The following is a 17110-nucleotide window of genomic DNA, read 5'->3' on the forward strand; positions in this document are numbered from 1 at the left end:
AGGATCCGTTTACTCCGACTACCGTAGGAAGCGAACGAGTGTTATGTTCAAACTGGCGGCGGATCTCGGCTGCCGCCTCCCGTCTCCAGAGTGGCTGACTGCAGACGGGAGCAAGACCATCGCAAACAAGCCAAGCCAACCTGCCTTCCCTTGTAACAGGCTGACATGCGATTCAATACTTTATATATAATACATAAATCCACCGACAATAAAGTGAAATTCTTAAAGTTGCACTTAATGGGGCGTTATTTGCAAATGATTAAATTGTAAGTAATGAATTGATTTGGTCGTAAAGGGGGTTTTGATAGTAACTTGAGAAGTATATCAGTGCAGCCGTGATCTGAGCACCCGCCTGCCCCAATGCTGCAAGCACGCGTGAGACCAAATTCTAAACATTACGTTGGATATCGACTTTTAAATTACACAACGTTTGGACAAATGGATAAGTGATAGCAAACTCTGCCAGATCCCCCTTGCCTCCGAAACTCGCGGGTTACTGTTGACGTGTTAAGAATTGTCACCGCCTGCGTCTGACGTTGGAAATGTTTGTGTTTCTGTAGCCTGTTTTCACTTCAGCAAGACAAACGTTTCTTAAAGCACAGCTGTATTGACGTAAACATATGTTAGTGCATTTTACTTACACAGCAAAGCAGAGAAAACAAACAGCTAGAATAAAAAGCAATTTGGGGGTTTATTTTACAGATTATTAGGGTTATTTGGCTCCTGCAGGTATACAACAATTCCCTGTAATGTTGCTGCATGAACTAAAACAATTCCGGAATATCAACACTTACAATTATTTTACTTTACTCGGATCTTCTTTGGGAAACAGGGGACAGACCAATTGTACAACACTTATTGTCTATATCCTGCATATCTTCAATTTCCTATTCCACCGTATAATTACTGTAACTCTGCCTGAACTGTTTACGAGGCAATATTATATTTGTATTATTTTTGAATTATGTATGTCAAAATAAAAATAATTAATAGCAATTAATGGAGATGCAAGAACATACACGCGTGCAGATTGCCACAGGAAGAATATTGTTGAGTAATCAATAGTCTTGATATTTTAATATTGAGGCTTTAAACTAAAATTCTCTTCCAACACCGTTAGGCAGTAATGTTAGCTGTCAGGATTCGTAAGACAATGATCTATCTTAACTCTAAGTTGCCAGCAGATTGTGACATTATTTAGAAATGCTTCGCTTTTCTCCACACAGGACACATTTTTCCCAAATTGTCGCTCCAAGGATGTCGGAATGGCCTGTCTCTCTGCAACTCAAGCCTGGAGGTGACCCAATCGGTTCCAAATCATTGTTACAATCAACACAAGATGGTGAGGAACCCGTGCAAAGGCATTTGCTTCGGTGCGTCGCTCGCTTTCTTGTGTTTGGGTACTATATCGCCGTAATTAATTGAAACTAAGTCTTTATTTCGATCCTATTGTATGAAAAGTGCAATGATCTGCTTCAGGGTGTACACTTGGAGCTGTACACGTGAACAGCATCTTCCTAAATTTGAGAAGGTTTCACACGTGGGCCAGCATTTTGGGAACTCGTGATTGTGTGGCATTGGAGGAGGTTTTAACCGATTTGTGTGTGGCGTCTATTAGTCCCGCTTTTATAATCAGGGTACTCGTGAAAAAGCAACTCACTGTGTACTCTGTGAAATATCAAATCCTGTAATCAAAGCACTTCCCCGACACTGGAACACCTGAACTGTATCGCCCTCATGCACTGCTTTTTGCTAAAACAAGTGCACTATATATACGAATTATTTTCAGCGAAGTATTAATTTCTTGCCGTCTGCGGATTGCAAATACATGATGTACTAACTTGGACTTTGATTAAAGACCGTAGCGCGATCACAAATCACCTTTTTGTCTGACTTGATGCTTGACTAAACCAGACTAACATTAAACAAGATCACACTCAAGTTAAGAAAATATTGTTATTTTTTTTAATTGGGACAATTGGACTCCCGCGTGTTAGAGCTGTGGTTTTAACCAACGGAACGGAAAACTGGAATGACACCACTTTGCACTTTAACAATCGGATTACATCAGGGTACAAGTTGTTTGTTTAACCCGACAGCTCTCTGCACCCCGTCGCATGCTTTACACACTCATTAAAACGATTATTCACGACCTGTCGAGTGTTTTCTAGTTCATTCACACGACGCCCTCTGCATTAGCTCAACCTATTGGGTCGGCTAGTCAGAAGAAAGCAAAAATCCGGACTTTCAAACAGCGCTGTCCAAATCGAGCGCCGACTCGACAGGTTGCAGTGACTCACAGGATATCAACACACACACACATCGGGACATATACACACACAGGGGCAGATATACACACAGAGGGCAAATATACACACACAGGGACAGATACACACACACAGGGACACAGGAGCATACACACACAGGAACACACACACGTGGCAGATATACACATAGGGACAGATACACACACCCACACACAAAGGGACACACACACACACACACGGACGGACACACACACACACACACAGGGGCACACACACATGGGCAGATATACACAGGAACAGATATATACCGAGAAGGCAAATATACAACCACAGGGTCAGATGCACACACACGCATGGGTAAATATATACACACAAACACACCCAGGGACACAAACTCACAGGGACAAACACATACACAGGGAGAGGCACACATGCACACACAGGGGCAGATATACACACTTAGGGGCAGATGTACAGATAAACACAGGGATGGATATACACACACAGGGACAAATACACACACAGGGATAGACATATGCTCACAGAGGCAGATACACAAACACACACAGGGGACAGATACACAGACACAGGACAGATACACATACACACACAAATACACGCAGGGGCAGATACATGCACACACACCCACAGGGGCAGACACACACACACACACATACAGGGACACACACACACACAGATAGATAACACACACACAAACACACATATAAGGACAGATACACAGACACAGGACAGATACACATACACACACAAATACACACAGGGGCAGATACATGCACACACACCCACACACATACAGAGATAGATAACACACACACAGGGACAGATACACACACACATACACACACACAGGAGCAGGGGCAGACAGACACACAGAGGGGCAGATACACACACGTGAGTATATACACACAGGGGCGGACGCACTCACATAAAGACAGACAGACACTCACAGACAGATGTACACACATATACACAGTGACAGACACACACACATATGGACAGATACACACAGGGGCAGATACGGACCTGTACACATGCAGAGGCAGGAATACATGCAGGAATAGTCATACACACATAGGGGCAGATACAGATACACCCACACACACAGAGCAAATATACAGAAACACACCTGGGGCAGATACACACAGAGGCAGATACATACATACATGGGGTAGATACACACAGAGGCAGATACATACATACATGGGGTAGATACACACACAGGAGATAGATTCACACACACTATCTACCTTTCCTACTATTGGCGCAAATCTGATTACGTGAATAAAAAGTATTTTGAGTAACTTACCATAAAATATGGTAATTATCACAGAAACTGCAATACACTGCAACAAGTTGGCAACCAGATATTCTCAATGATACATCCAGTTTTTAAAGTATTCGGTGTTTATACTAACCGAGAAACTGATTAAACATTAAAAATCCCCAACCTTCTATGAGCCACAGAACAACATCAGAATGATTTAAGAATGTTTTCGAGGAAAAATACTTAGATTGGCAATTATAAATTCATCGATCAAAGCTGATGAACGAATCGATTGATATTGGTAATTTAAAATAAACACTAAGATATTCAAAGTGACGAAACTGGGATAAAATGATGTAGGTTTCCGATTAGTGTTTAAACAGCAAATACAACACAGGAAACATGGGCCGCCTGTTAACAAGAAAATTATTCTCACCCCACAATGACAAGTAAAACTCTTTTTTGAAGTGGAAATACTCCTCATTGCGTCTTACGGGTTTGCAAATGTACATTTTAAGGCGACACTTCTCGTCAATAGCAACAGATTCGAATTAATTTCTTAAGATTTTAACTTCCCTTTGAAAATTGCACATTTGGATTGAAGCGTCAGTGATATTTGCAAGTGCTCTTAACAATCTGCTACCGGTATAATAGATTGTTTGAAAAATACACATGCCAGCTTCTCTGCGATTATAAGAAATCTGTTCCAAAACAATGCAGTAATATTAACACAAGCCAGTGACTATGTAGGTAATTACGTAAAAAGTTTTCACAAATAGATAAGCACACAAATCAATACAAATTAAAGCTTGTATAATTTGTGACCAATTTCTGATGAATGAGTCATTGTAAATGTGTGGTTGACATGTTTACGCAATGCTATCAACAGTGCGGGGGGGGGGGGGGGGGGGGAGGTTAGCACCGTGAACGTATTTTAAACATCAAAGTCGATTTCAGCGTGAATTTATTTTAACCGGGGTGAATGAGTAATTTACGGTAAAGTTTGAACAGAAAACAAGAATTATTACTCCGTCTCTAAACCATGGCTTCTTACTGAGAATGACATTTGCTGAATTTGTTTTTTCCAATCATAGATCAGGAGCAATACACCTCGAACAATTCGTTAACAACGCTCCCATTTTGGTAGTTAAGTTCGGTAGTTGGTTCATCAGCGGAAATTTATTTTTAATGATGATATTTTTTTGGCGAAGTGCGTAATTTGTACCGTTGCGAGCCACTGGTTGTTATGTTTCGGTGTTTTATTTCTCCCAACAATACTATCTGTAATTGTGTGCATCAGGTCCTCGCTTTGGTCCACATTAGGATCCCATTCCGAATCGAACATTATTTACACGCTTCCGCGAATACATTCCCACCGAGTCCCAAATGAGTTCCACAATGTAATTACAGAGGAGACCATTCTCCATTTCCTAAATATATCAACTAATATCAGAGGGGCCAATTCTTATTTACACCATGTAAATAATGTTTTAATATTTGACAGCACTCAAAACATGAAGTCTTCAATGTGGCCTTGGATATTTATCTAACGTGCGTTTTCTTTATAGTTTGGACCATTTCATATGAAATGAATTGCCTTTAAAATGTTGACTTCTCTTCATTCTGTTTGAGAGGTAATGTCTAATATCACGGAACGTGCTTACGTGGAAATCGATTGGAATCTCTTAGGAGGGGACCGGAAAATGACACGTTTCTGAGAGAGAAAAAAAAGGAAAAGGAGGTTTCATTTATGAAATTAATTTTAGCGAGAAGGGAAATTGAAATGAATCATAGGAGATAATTATTGTAAAAATGACAGGGTACATCAACTGCTAATGCACAAAGACAAGGTGTAGTGTAATTGTTAAACCAATTACCAACATTTTATATTAAATATTGAGGTGTGAACTTTGAGTAACTTCAGTCGCTGCCATTGTGTTTTATGAGGAGATCTGACATTTGGACGAGAACATTCCGGGATTCGGCTGAGAAAAATGTTTTGTTAATTTGGATATTTTCACTGCCCAGAATTCTTTATGGTGTTACGAGTACACCCGGGCGACTTCTCCATCTGCTAACCTGCACTTTCTCTCAATTACTGGTCAAAGTTAGATACTGTAAAATGATACTTACAGTTACTTATGCTAAATAAATAAATCATATTTTATTCCACCCTTCTTTATGGAATTTCTAAGTATGACAAACAGGATATCTGTATTTAATGGCATCGCACCAATGGAAATGTCTTTCCTATTTATTTTTTAAAAATAATAATCAATAATTGCGTGTATATGTCTTCTTGGCATTTTGAAAATATTTTCCAATAGCCACACGACTTTCTACTTCTACCTCCCTACAGTTACATTTCCGCATCTGTAGCTAACTCCTATTGTTAATGTTTTGAAATCACAGAATTTGTTCTAGAATCTTTACGGTTACTCGAGTGAACGGATAGGCAGTTTTCTGTTTTTAGGTGTTGGGTGAGATAAAGAGGTTGGGTGTGCGATCCTTTTCCTATCTAACATTGATTTTACATTTAATCAGAAACAACACCGCGTTCCATATCAAAGTTCAGGGTCCTCCTCTATATTTCACGCCGTTTTCTATTTTAAAGCCAGTCGGGGCACCGAGGTTTGACAAATCCCAGCTTCATTATTTTGCAAGTCCCTGAAGTGAGAGCCATTGTTTGCTGCTTCTCGGCATCACTTGTAAAACATGCCTCAATAATCGGTCCAATTTGTGCACACATTGGCGCCCATCTTAGGGAAGGCGAAATTGAATATTTAAAAGCGGTTAGAGATATGAGGTACAGTTAAATTATATCTTCCAGTTAGGCGACACATAAATAATGCTGTCCTAAAGGTCACTTGATTTTTTAAATCTATTTATCCAACATTTAAACTCCCTGTTAATAACATCCGCCTGACAGTTCAGCGGACTGTACTACAGAAGTGGGAATAAAAAAATAGTTGTTTAATGACAGCCTGATAAAATGTACTAAAATGATGAAAAATCCAACTGCCTGATAGATAGTTCAGATGTCAAAATATTAAGCAACGTCAAGATTGCAACGAAAAGGAGTTATTAAATTTAAGGTTATTAAATCTGTGCCGTTTAGTGTTGTTGAAATTATACCCCAAATATATTACGGCCCGGGATGATAAAGAATTCATCATTTCTCATAACAAACCAATCAGACATTTAGTTTGAACTGGTTAGAGGATAACTGCTCAAAAACATCCTTTCCCTAAGCAAAATAATTATTGTCGACAATTTTTATTCCTTTAATTATTTGCGTTTTACGAACTACCCAAATACGTCAATGAAGCACTATATTTTATTGATGTGTATTTTAGGGTAACAAAGAGGTTTTTGTTGGTAATTTGGAAAGTGAAGCATTGGTCTTTCAGTGGAACTGCAATGCTTGCTAAATCTGCGGACACCTTCCTCAGCGTCCTCCTATCCGCCTGGCTATTACGGCAGAGTCTTTGCCAGACGGGCTCCAGACGCTGGCATGTGCCAGCGTAGTTGTGGGACCCGATTCTGCTCCCAGCGAAGTACAAGTGAAGTCCATTCCTTTCTCTGGGGCCAAGTCAAGCTGCTGTCTTGGGATTGGCACCGACAACGCTGGAGACCGTGAGAAGAGAAGCCGCTTGGTGCCGACAGTGCTGTATTTGCGGAATGTGCAAAAAAGACAATCGAATCCATGCATTATGTTTTTGGAAACACAGACACAAGCTGTGAAGAAAAGCGAGAGAGAGAGAGAGATGGGGGAAGAAAGCGAGATTTAGACAGATATTGAAGGAGATTCTCATTACTTTACCAACAGCGCCCCCACGCTCTCACCCACTTTCTGATCAAACTTCTCGTTTTCCTTGGAAAAGGTTAGCGGTTGTCAAAAGTAAATCAAAGCGAAGAAGAACATAGAACATAGAACATAGAACAGTACAGCACAGTACAGGCCCTTCGGAGTTGAACTTATCAGTCTTCTGGCGGCATTACCCGCGTTTTCACTTGCAGGCAATATCAATGATTACCTGTGTTAAATGTACAATGTGAGGATCTATCAGACTTTCGCATGTGTGGAAACTCTTAACCAGACTAGAGAGAATATTCGGAACCTTTCCTGAAAATGTCACGAAATTTAAGATGAGTGAACAGAGAAACGTGCTTAGTTCCAGGGTAGGCCGAAATTGAATAAAATACTGCCTATAGTGAGTTCACAACAGTTAAAACACCGCAAACATTCTGACCTGTCACTCTCAATAATGTTAAACTACAGGACAAGGTCTGCGACTCACGCGATGTCCAGTTTGCGAGGACTAATTACACCAACTATTTAACTCTTTAGCCTGTCCGTATGCAAATAAATGTATTTGCAAATAGGAGATAATAAAATAACATTTTTTAGCAGACGATTAGCTGTCCCATTTATTCTATTTGTATGTATGAATTTCATTATACCAGCGGCATAATGTACTGTACGCGCGTTGGAAAAATAACATCTATTTTCAAGATGACTAGATCGACCTGTCAAATAGATATGTGGATATTAGCTTTTATAATAATGTAGAAATGTCTAATTATAATATTTCGAAGTATATCTTGTTCAGAAATGAATATATTGCATATTATACATCGGCGTAAATGATAATTTGGAAAACAAACCCGATTTGAAATCTACATATTAAATATTATGTAGGTATTAACAAAATGGAAATATTAAAATCTTTGAAGGGTCTCTAATATTTTACTCTGTGCTGTGAAACTGCTGTTAGAAAGGAAAACTAGAATTTACCATTTAACCGAAGCTGTAGTAGTTACATTTCACGCCGAAGCTGTTAAATTTAACTCTTCAATTTATATAACCTAAAATATGTTTGTAATTTGACCTTCAATATGTTAAAAAATAATATTAAACATAAACCCCACATGTTTAGCACGCAGAATTATATCCCGGAGATACTGAATTATAACATTATTGGCTCAAGGTGCTGCAAATTTACAGGCAGATAAAGAATTTCAATAACACCCCACGCGATAGAAGTGCAATGCTCACATTTTAATTGCAATTAACACAGGGAAGGGTTTTTATTGCACTAAGATAGTGTTTGAGATTAATTCCAAGTGATGAGTTTTCGCTCACATCTTTCACTAACCGCAGCGGTGCAAGGTACAGACACGCGCCGTTACATCATTCCAAATTGAGAATTAATATTTTAAATAGAGATACAGGAACTTAAAAAATTTCAGCCGCAAATGTCGATGAAGAGGCGGCAAAGACAATTAATTGGTGTTGGTATTGTCTGCGAAAGACAACAAAGAACAAAGACTTTCTGTACAGAGATAATATTTTAGAAATCGACATCCTCTCGGTATTCTGTCCTCTCATTTTAACTTCATACTGATCTATCTCAAGGTTCAGCACAATGTTTGGTATTTGTGCAGTTTTGTATATTTGGTGAATAATTCTATTTTCGCTATTTGGTTTGGTTTAATATATTCAGTAATTGCCTCACGTGTGATTTTGATGTTCTCTAGAACACTTACAAATACATCTAACGTTAATGAACAATTTGTAGATTATTTATCAAGGAATAAATATAAATTAACTCCAGGACGTTCAGCAACAGCGCAGAAATATTATTCGAAAATATATGGATCTTTTTAGCATCTGGTAATGACGTTTTTCTTCCAATTACCATATATCAAATTAATAAAAGATTACACCAAAGTGGCTTGACAAAGGGAATCGCCACAGCTAAAACTTGCTTAAAACGATAAAATTCAATTAATCAAATAATTAAAACTAATAGCCTCCGTGAAGAAAATCAAACTGTAATGCAAATTAAGGATGCTTTTTTTTGCTTCTATTCAGAAGCTGTTTGCTGAACATTTTAGTTACCGCGAATTAGGGAATATGTAGTGCTTGCTTTTATTAACATTTGCTCTATCCAAGTTATTCCAGCGTTGCTTTTTACTGATTACCTACCTAACATGAGGTGATTGAGGGTAAACTCTTGGTCCGGTTCTATGTCCTTGCCATCTGTTTCCAGGCGAATGTGGTGAGGTTTGGCCTGAAAGTTTACAGTGCGCAAGAACTCCGCCCTCTGGGCAACCCTGGGCATATCCTAAAACCTCTAATGATATCCACCTTCACCTCTGCCTAACCCAGCAAACACCACGTTTGACCCAGGCGGGTCGAGCCGAAATTTCAATCCCGAGTTATCAAAAACAATGCCCTTCAAACCGGATTAAATAATCAAACAAATATTAGAAATAACACACATTGCCAAGTCGACAAAACTATCTCGTTTTTCCCCCTCAAACATTGATGGAACTAGGAAGAGCTGGTAAATAAAAATAAACCCGGGGGGAGTATTATATGCAATATGGACCAACCTCAACGCTTAAAGAAATCACGGCGCTGTTAAATAAAGATAATTTTCTCGAGTGCTGAAATGATATTTTGCGACGAATCAGATTCCGAATAGAATTATCGGAAATTATTTCCACTGCACCTTGGCGTTTTGTCCCAAGAATGGCCTCGGATTGTCATACATAACATCACACAATAAAGTATAATGTTAGTCCGGGATCCTGCACACGACCTTCCACACCAGACCACGCTGTCTCATTGCACTTTATCTCCCCAATGAAGGGACCGCTCACCGCAAAAGTAAACTCTGGTCTGTTTTGGACCCAATGTGAAGCCCCCACATTTAGACTTGAAACACTTCCTCTCCGAAATCCAACACATCAACGGGGACAAAGTGCAACACACACATCGCTTTCGGATTTTTTTAAACCTCAGACCTTTTCAACATAAATTCAAGGTATTTTAGCCAAGTTGTAAAATAGGCTAGTACATTCGAAATTAATTACTTCTGCACGGAAAACATGCGGCACTTTGAAACTGTTAGTTAAGTAACATTGTTCTGATCATTCGCGAATGTTTGATTCTCAAACTTCTAATTCTTTAGACGCCACAAAGGCATCAGGTAACCTCCCTGTGTCGCATTTAACAGGGTTGTATTTCCTAAACTTGCTGCCAGTGGATTTGGTGTGATCTGGTGGAAAGGTAATTGGAGGTTCAGACTGTAGGTCCACTCAATCACTGGCGAGTATCATCCTGAACAGAAATACTGTCGCCATCCAACCCCCCCTCCCAATCCAGCTACAGCAACCTGACAATAGAATAATAATGCAATTGCCACATTAAACACACCTTTCCTTGTTGTTCGAATCACTCCCTCTTCCCTCGGTTTTGGGTCAGATTTATACAATATTTATTAAATCTTCTGAATTTCAGATCAGTTGTAAGTCACCATAATGACATTCTTATGAATACCCTGTGAGAATTTGTACAGCAAGCACGCGATTTTAATTTGAGAGTTAGCATCAACTCTACAAATTGTCTATTCTGTAAAATACTGATTTCCTGTTCAGTAAGGCGATCATTGTGGCTAAACTAACGCCTTAGCCCCAGAGCCGAATTAAATCACAGTTCAAGGACAACAGTGCAACAAGAATTGTGCTGCGTAATATACACATACACATCTTTCAAACAATCTAAGCAACTTAATGCTTAATTACTGAAAGGAGAAGTGGAAAATGTGCACTTACCAAATGCATCTCGGCTCCTGGTCCCAGTTCAGTGAAACTTCACAGGTAAGAGAGGAGAATGATTCTCTGTCCTTTCCGCAAAACGGCACCTTACGAAAAACCTTTCAACTTTTCCCCAATTGTATAATGTTCTTTTGGGAGTTAACATCGAGGTTAATTATGTAACCGGGCCACAGATTGGGGGGAAAAAAAGCACGCTTGTGTCTTTAACCTTAATAAAGAAGCTATGTATTTTGTTATTTTTCTAATAGGCTGTACACAGCATATTACCAACAGATAGATTAACTTTATTTTCTAGTTCCGGAGCGCCGGTTTTGAGGGAAGAAGCGGGATATAAATTTCACCGTAACACGTATGGAGCAACCAGTCGTACCAATGGCAGCCAACGTCACTGCGTACTGTCACTATGTAAATGAACCTTCACGTTTCTTTAGCAGTCAAAAAATATTAATAATAGATCACCTCAACAGCGTCTGGCAAATTCTCCTTTCTTCCACATAAATTTGGTTGCATTTAATTCACCAGACACATTTCCTCCTTCCATATAACCCCGTTTAACATTGCACTGATAACATCGAGAGCAGAGATTGATTTTCCTTCGGGCCTATTGTGAGAGGCACCAGCCCTTCTTGCATTACTCGTGGGCATATCTAACGTGGGACTAGAAGAATTGTTAAGGACAGCAGCCTGGCACAGGACTACAGGCGGAGCGGATTTGCAAGAAATGCAAAGTTTTCTCACAATGTGGGGAGATATTCTCTATTTATCATCGAGAATTTGAATACTTTTTGTCATAAGCAATAATACCAGGTCTCTGGGTCGCTGTATAAATTCAATTAATCTGAAACAAGGCAATAAATGTACACACCATTCACTAACACAGGCTATCATTTATACTCAAGATTTTATTTAAAAATCAGGTTATGTTTCTGAATTGTCAAGATACCTAAAGTACATGCAACCCTTGACAATTTTCTGCCCTAACACTCATTTGTTTTTATCGGTCCTACTCTTTAATGTGACTTTGTAAACAACAGCTCACCGTCAGAATAATTCAGCAAATGAAATATTAATTTATAAACTTTCAACTAAGTTTTCTGAGGACTAATTCACTTTTTAAAAACCTTTATATTTGAAATGCTTTATCGGCGGCTGGACTGGATTGTTAATTCATCTTTCGAAGCTTACCATTGTTTCAAAGAAATGTATTGGTGTCTTCTGCCTGTGAAAGGACAAGGCCCTGTGAAATCAGATGTGGGCTTCACGTCCAAAATATATCATATATCCATTAATTCAGAAAAAAGTACACCTCAGCGAATACTGGGTGGTTTAGAATTTAAATAAATGACACATGATGGACAAATGGTTTAAAGAGTTGCAAGACAGTGGACATAAATGTTATTGGTTGCACTGTTAGAAATCATTTCTGGTCTATATTGTTGATTTTGAAATCTACAATTTGTAATATGCTGAACGCTGAACTCGAAACAGATTGTGCGAAAATGGAAGATTTGTTAAGAACTGTAACAATCAGTTCTAAAAATGTTAAATACATTGGAAACCAGCCCTGAGACGGCAGCATGGGTCCGGATTAAACATGAGTGGGAGAGGATAAGTTAGGCCTGGATAACGCGCACTGTTCATTGCCTGTGACTGATAGCCTTTTCTTTCTGTCTCTTGTTGATGGGACACAGGGATGCACGAGGCAGGAAAGCCTCCATTTAAAAAATATTGCTGCAAATCGCTACTGCATTTAGCGGTGGTAAAGAAAAGGACAAGATGTCAACATTTCTGAATGTAACCTATTTTTTTTATTTCGGTGCCTTCTGTATAGTAAACATTTTAAGTGACAACACGGGCATATGATCACAATATCACAATCATGAAATTTAGAGACAACATTAACAATCACTCAAGGAATTTATGAAGCATTTAAGCAACACAAGTTACACGTCCGCAAAATTTATCCTTTAAGTACAATAGGTTTACACATTTCACTACATTTACATAAGGAACTGAAAAGGGAACTGTTAGTGATCACATACATCGAATTATGCACAACACAAGCTAAAGGCAATCATCAATATTGTCCCCTTCTGATTCTTTGCAGGCAGTGTTGTAAACTGGAAACTAGGAATTATTTTCAAAGTACTTGTTCTTTTAAACAAGGAGTGCATTTCTAGCCCCCGTCTTTGGTCTGAAAGTAAACATGAACCATTTTGTAACCAAATGATAAAATGACCGAAAGGTTAGGCATGTTTTAAGTAATGTTACGAAATACAAATCAAACTTTAAATTTTGATTATTTTAGTGTAAATTGTCTCCGCCAATATTGAAATCAGGTAACTTCTAATACTGCAAACATGGACATTTGGTGGAACAAAGCTGTCTAATTTTAAACTTAGTTGGAATGTAGTCGTATTAAATACACAGTCTACATTAATTTAACTAGTGGTTTGCTATCTAACCCGCCTCAAATTGCACATTGCTGAAATTGAATAAACAAACAACCCTACGGAATCTGACAAAATGCAGACAACAATGGGGAGTTGAATAAAAATACCTGGGCTTTTTTTTGAGAATTATTTACAACGCAAATGTGTGTAAAATGTTAACTTACAGTCTTTTCGAAGGGATATGTTAGTGTATTAGAGGGTTTGACGAGGGCCCCTGGTTTTGATGTGTGAAGTAATCAGATAGCCCTGCAGAAAGTCCTGTGGAGAAACTTGGCAAAGAAGGTCTTAGAGACTCACAGGGGAGAGTTGAAGGAGCCTGTGGCGACGAGGAGGACGCTGTTCTGGCCGTCATCGAAGTACTGCTTTGAGAAGTCATTGAAGGGTGAGGAACGTGGGGGAAAAAGTAACTTGTCTGTCCTGCCAAGAGGTTCACCGAGCAGGGATTTAACGAATATGTGCCAGAACAGGGCACGGACAAGCCGCACGGCACCGAGGCGGCCAAGGCGGCCGCGGCCGTTAGGTGGTGGGTGGCATAAGGAATTTCTCCGTTAACCAGTCTGTCTACACTTAAGCCGTTTGATGTTGGAAATGAGTGGTTGTTCGCCAGAGAGTTCTGAGTTAGCACCGAGCTGTAGGACATCGGATGGCTGGGGTAAGGTGAGGTGGTTCCATTATAACTTAAAGTACTGCTGGCTCTGGGATGATGCAGGGACAGGAATGGGGACACGGGCCAGTATAAGGAACCCGCCCTGTCCATGAATGTCAGTCCGGTGGAGGTAAGGCGGGCTCCCCGCTTGAAGGCTAACTTTGCCCTCGAAGTGGTGGATCTCCTGCGCAGTTTGCCGGTGGTGCCGCCTATAAAGACATCGTCACTCGATGGGTCCAACATCCAGTAATTGCCCTTCCCCGGGTCATCGTAATGTCTGGGAACTTTGACAAAGCATTTGTTGAGGCTGAGGTTGTGGCGGATGGAGTTTTGCCAGCCTTGCTTGTTCTCCCGGTAATAAGGGAAGTTCTTCATAATGAACTCATAGATGCCATTGAGAGTGAGTCGCTTCTCGGGACTTTGTCGGATTGCCATCATGATCAGGGCGTTATAGCTGAACGGGGGCTTCTCGTATTTGCCATTTTTCTTCTCTCCCTCCTTGCCGGAGTCTCCTTCCTTCCCCCCCTCGCTCTTTTTCTCTTCCTGCTTCTCCTTCTCCTCGGAGCAGGGCGGCTCCGCTGCGCTGCTGTCACTTTTGCCGAGAGTATTTTCAGACTTGGACTCTAGTGTTGGCAAGAGGCTTTTCTCCTCCTGTTCGGGGGCAGAGCGGTGTCGGTTGTCACTTTGAACCGCTTCGGGCACCAGGCTGTTTATGCTGAAGGATGATTTCGGAATCATTTTCACTTCTTTCTTATCTCCCATGTCCAACATCACACACAGGTAAAATTGCAGCAGCACAGTTGGACCGCAATCGCAAACGCTGGCAACTCATGTAGTAAAAAAAAGCGCCACTACTTCATCTTCTTAAAAACACGTCGCGCCGAGCCAGCTTGCTGCAATTCAGCCGGCCCCTGGCCCGCTCGCCCCCAACACTCGCTGCAAGCCCCCAGCCAGCGGCCAATCAGAGCCCGCCGAGAGCCAGCCCGGCCCTCAGCCAATCAGCAGCCAGGCTGGGCGGAGGGTTACACTGGCAGGGCGGGTGGGACCCAATCACCGCCTCCTCCAGCCCCAGTCCCTGTGCTGCCACCGCGCACAGCCGCGGGCCCGGAGAATGGCATTGCGGGAAGGTCAGTGTGTGCTGCAAGTTAGCTCAGCCTGGGCAGAAAGGGGGCTCAGGGAGAGCAGGAAGAGGCTCCGGACTACTTTCTCCCTCCCTGTCTCTCTCTGTGCGAGGGTGCAATCCCAGTTTAGACACAGTGCTGCAGCGGAGGCCTGAGTATTGATGATTCATTGCATTTGTATCCCAATCCCCCCTCCCCATTCCCAGCCTGCTCCCCCTGCACTGTGATGGAATGGGCCTGAGGAGGCAGGGATGTACTGCTGCCTCACTGTGAGAGCACTCGGCCAGGATATGCGGGCTCGGAGCCGGGGCTGGGGTGGGGGGGTTTGGGAGGCTGAGGGCTCTGGGGGAGTCATTCAGGGAGAGTGAGAAGGAGGGGGGGGGGGGGGGGCAATGGGCTGCTCCGTCCCGCTGCCCAGAGCGGCTCCTGGCTGCTGCCCTGGGGAAAGTCCCCTTCATTCCACCCAATTCCCGATCACTCCCTCTCTGATCCTTTCCTGTCAGTCATTTTGGATACATGATGGCGGATGGAGCATGTGGAGAACCGGCTGTCGGTCGATTGCGACTTTACATCGGTTCACAAACAATAAAATGCTGCTTTTATAAATCTAATTTTTAATGTTTCTCAAAACTAATGAGCGTTGGAAAAGCGGAATCAAACATTGAAGGATAGATCAGTGTAACTTGTGTAAATGCGTTGTACAGTCTGACTTCTTCATATAACTCCTTTGTTCCATTTCTTAAAGATTAACTATTAATTGATTAAGATGCTTATAGGAATAACGGAACGAACCAATTATTGTTCAACACTTGGCCTTCTATTTATCTTCAGGCCTGAATGCGAGTTTTCTTGTTTGCTGTTGCAATGTCTTATCAAGTGTTGGCGTTTTTATCAAATGCTGCCCCTGTTTTACTCGGGGCGGGGGTATTTTATTCGACAGGCCAAGTGAAGCCAACTCGCCGCCTTCCCTGAAAACGTTAGACTCGGACGACAGAAGCGGCTGGATTCGTCAAATGGAAGACCTGTGTGTGTGTACGGAACTCCTACATCAACCAGGAAGGCCGTGGATTCCAATTCCATTTTCCTGGTAATATGTATTAAATAAACGACACCTCTCGTTTACACTTAATTATATAGCCTGAATTAAATATAAACCATGCACAAACTATCGCTGCTGTATTCCGCAGGGGTTTTTTAAAACACAGATACAATCCGAATTGAAATCCGTATACATTGATGAGTATTTTAAATTAATATCTACAAAATAGCGTTAAAATTCGGCTGCAGGAGAACGAGCACAATGCCAAAATGAGGCTCACTGTTAACTGAGAGGGATGCATGGATTTGATCACTAATATCATTTTAAAAAACACTAGATATTGAGCAAGAAACTCTGCCACATTTTCCAATTATTGATCACATCTGTAAAATATATTCAAAGGCATCGGAGGAATTAAATACTGGCACATTTTCATTGGTACTGTAAAAATCAGCTAAAGGGAGTTCCCAATTTTAAACAGTGCAATATCTGAGGCCAAAAGGTCACCAGTAAAATCTGTGTAAGGTCATAAATTGTTTCATATGCTATGTGTGGGTGCGCGCACGCCATTACAGAAAACAGATTGTAAACCATTTGCTTATTTTATGGGTTTATGTTTAAAGTCTGGTCTAACCTGCTCGTTTTCTTACCCAGCCTAGCATGAAATGAT

General features: G+C 40.9%; 1 protein-coding gene across 1 annotated transcript; it reads right to left on the reverse strand.

Moving 5' to 3' along the window:
• Positions 1-13818: 13818 nt before the first annotated feature.
• Positions 13819-15051, reverse strand: foxg1a (forkhead box G1a). The gene has a single exon (XM_078233156.1). The coding sequence runs from the start codon at positions 15049-15051 to the stop codon at positions 13819-13821; it is 1233 nt and encodes a 410-aa protein (XP_078089282.1).
• Between the last annotated feature and the right edge of the window lie 2059 nt (positions 15052-17110).

The sequence above is a fragment of the Mustelus asterias genome, chromosome 18 (genome assembly GCF_964213995.1).
Source record: "Mustelus asterias chromosome 18, sMusAst1.hap1.1, whole genome shotgun sequence".
NCBI classification, from domain to species: domain Eukaryota; kingdom Metazoa; phylum Chordata; class Chondrichthyes; order Carcharhiniformes; family Triakidae; genus Mustelus; species Mustelus asterias.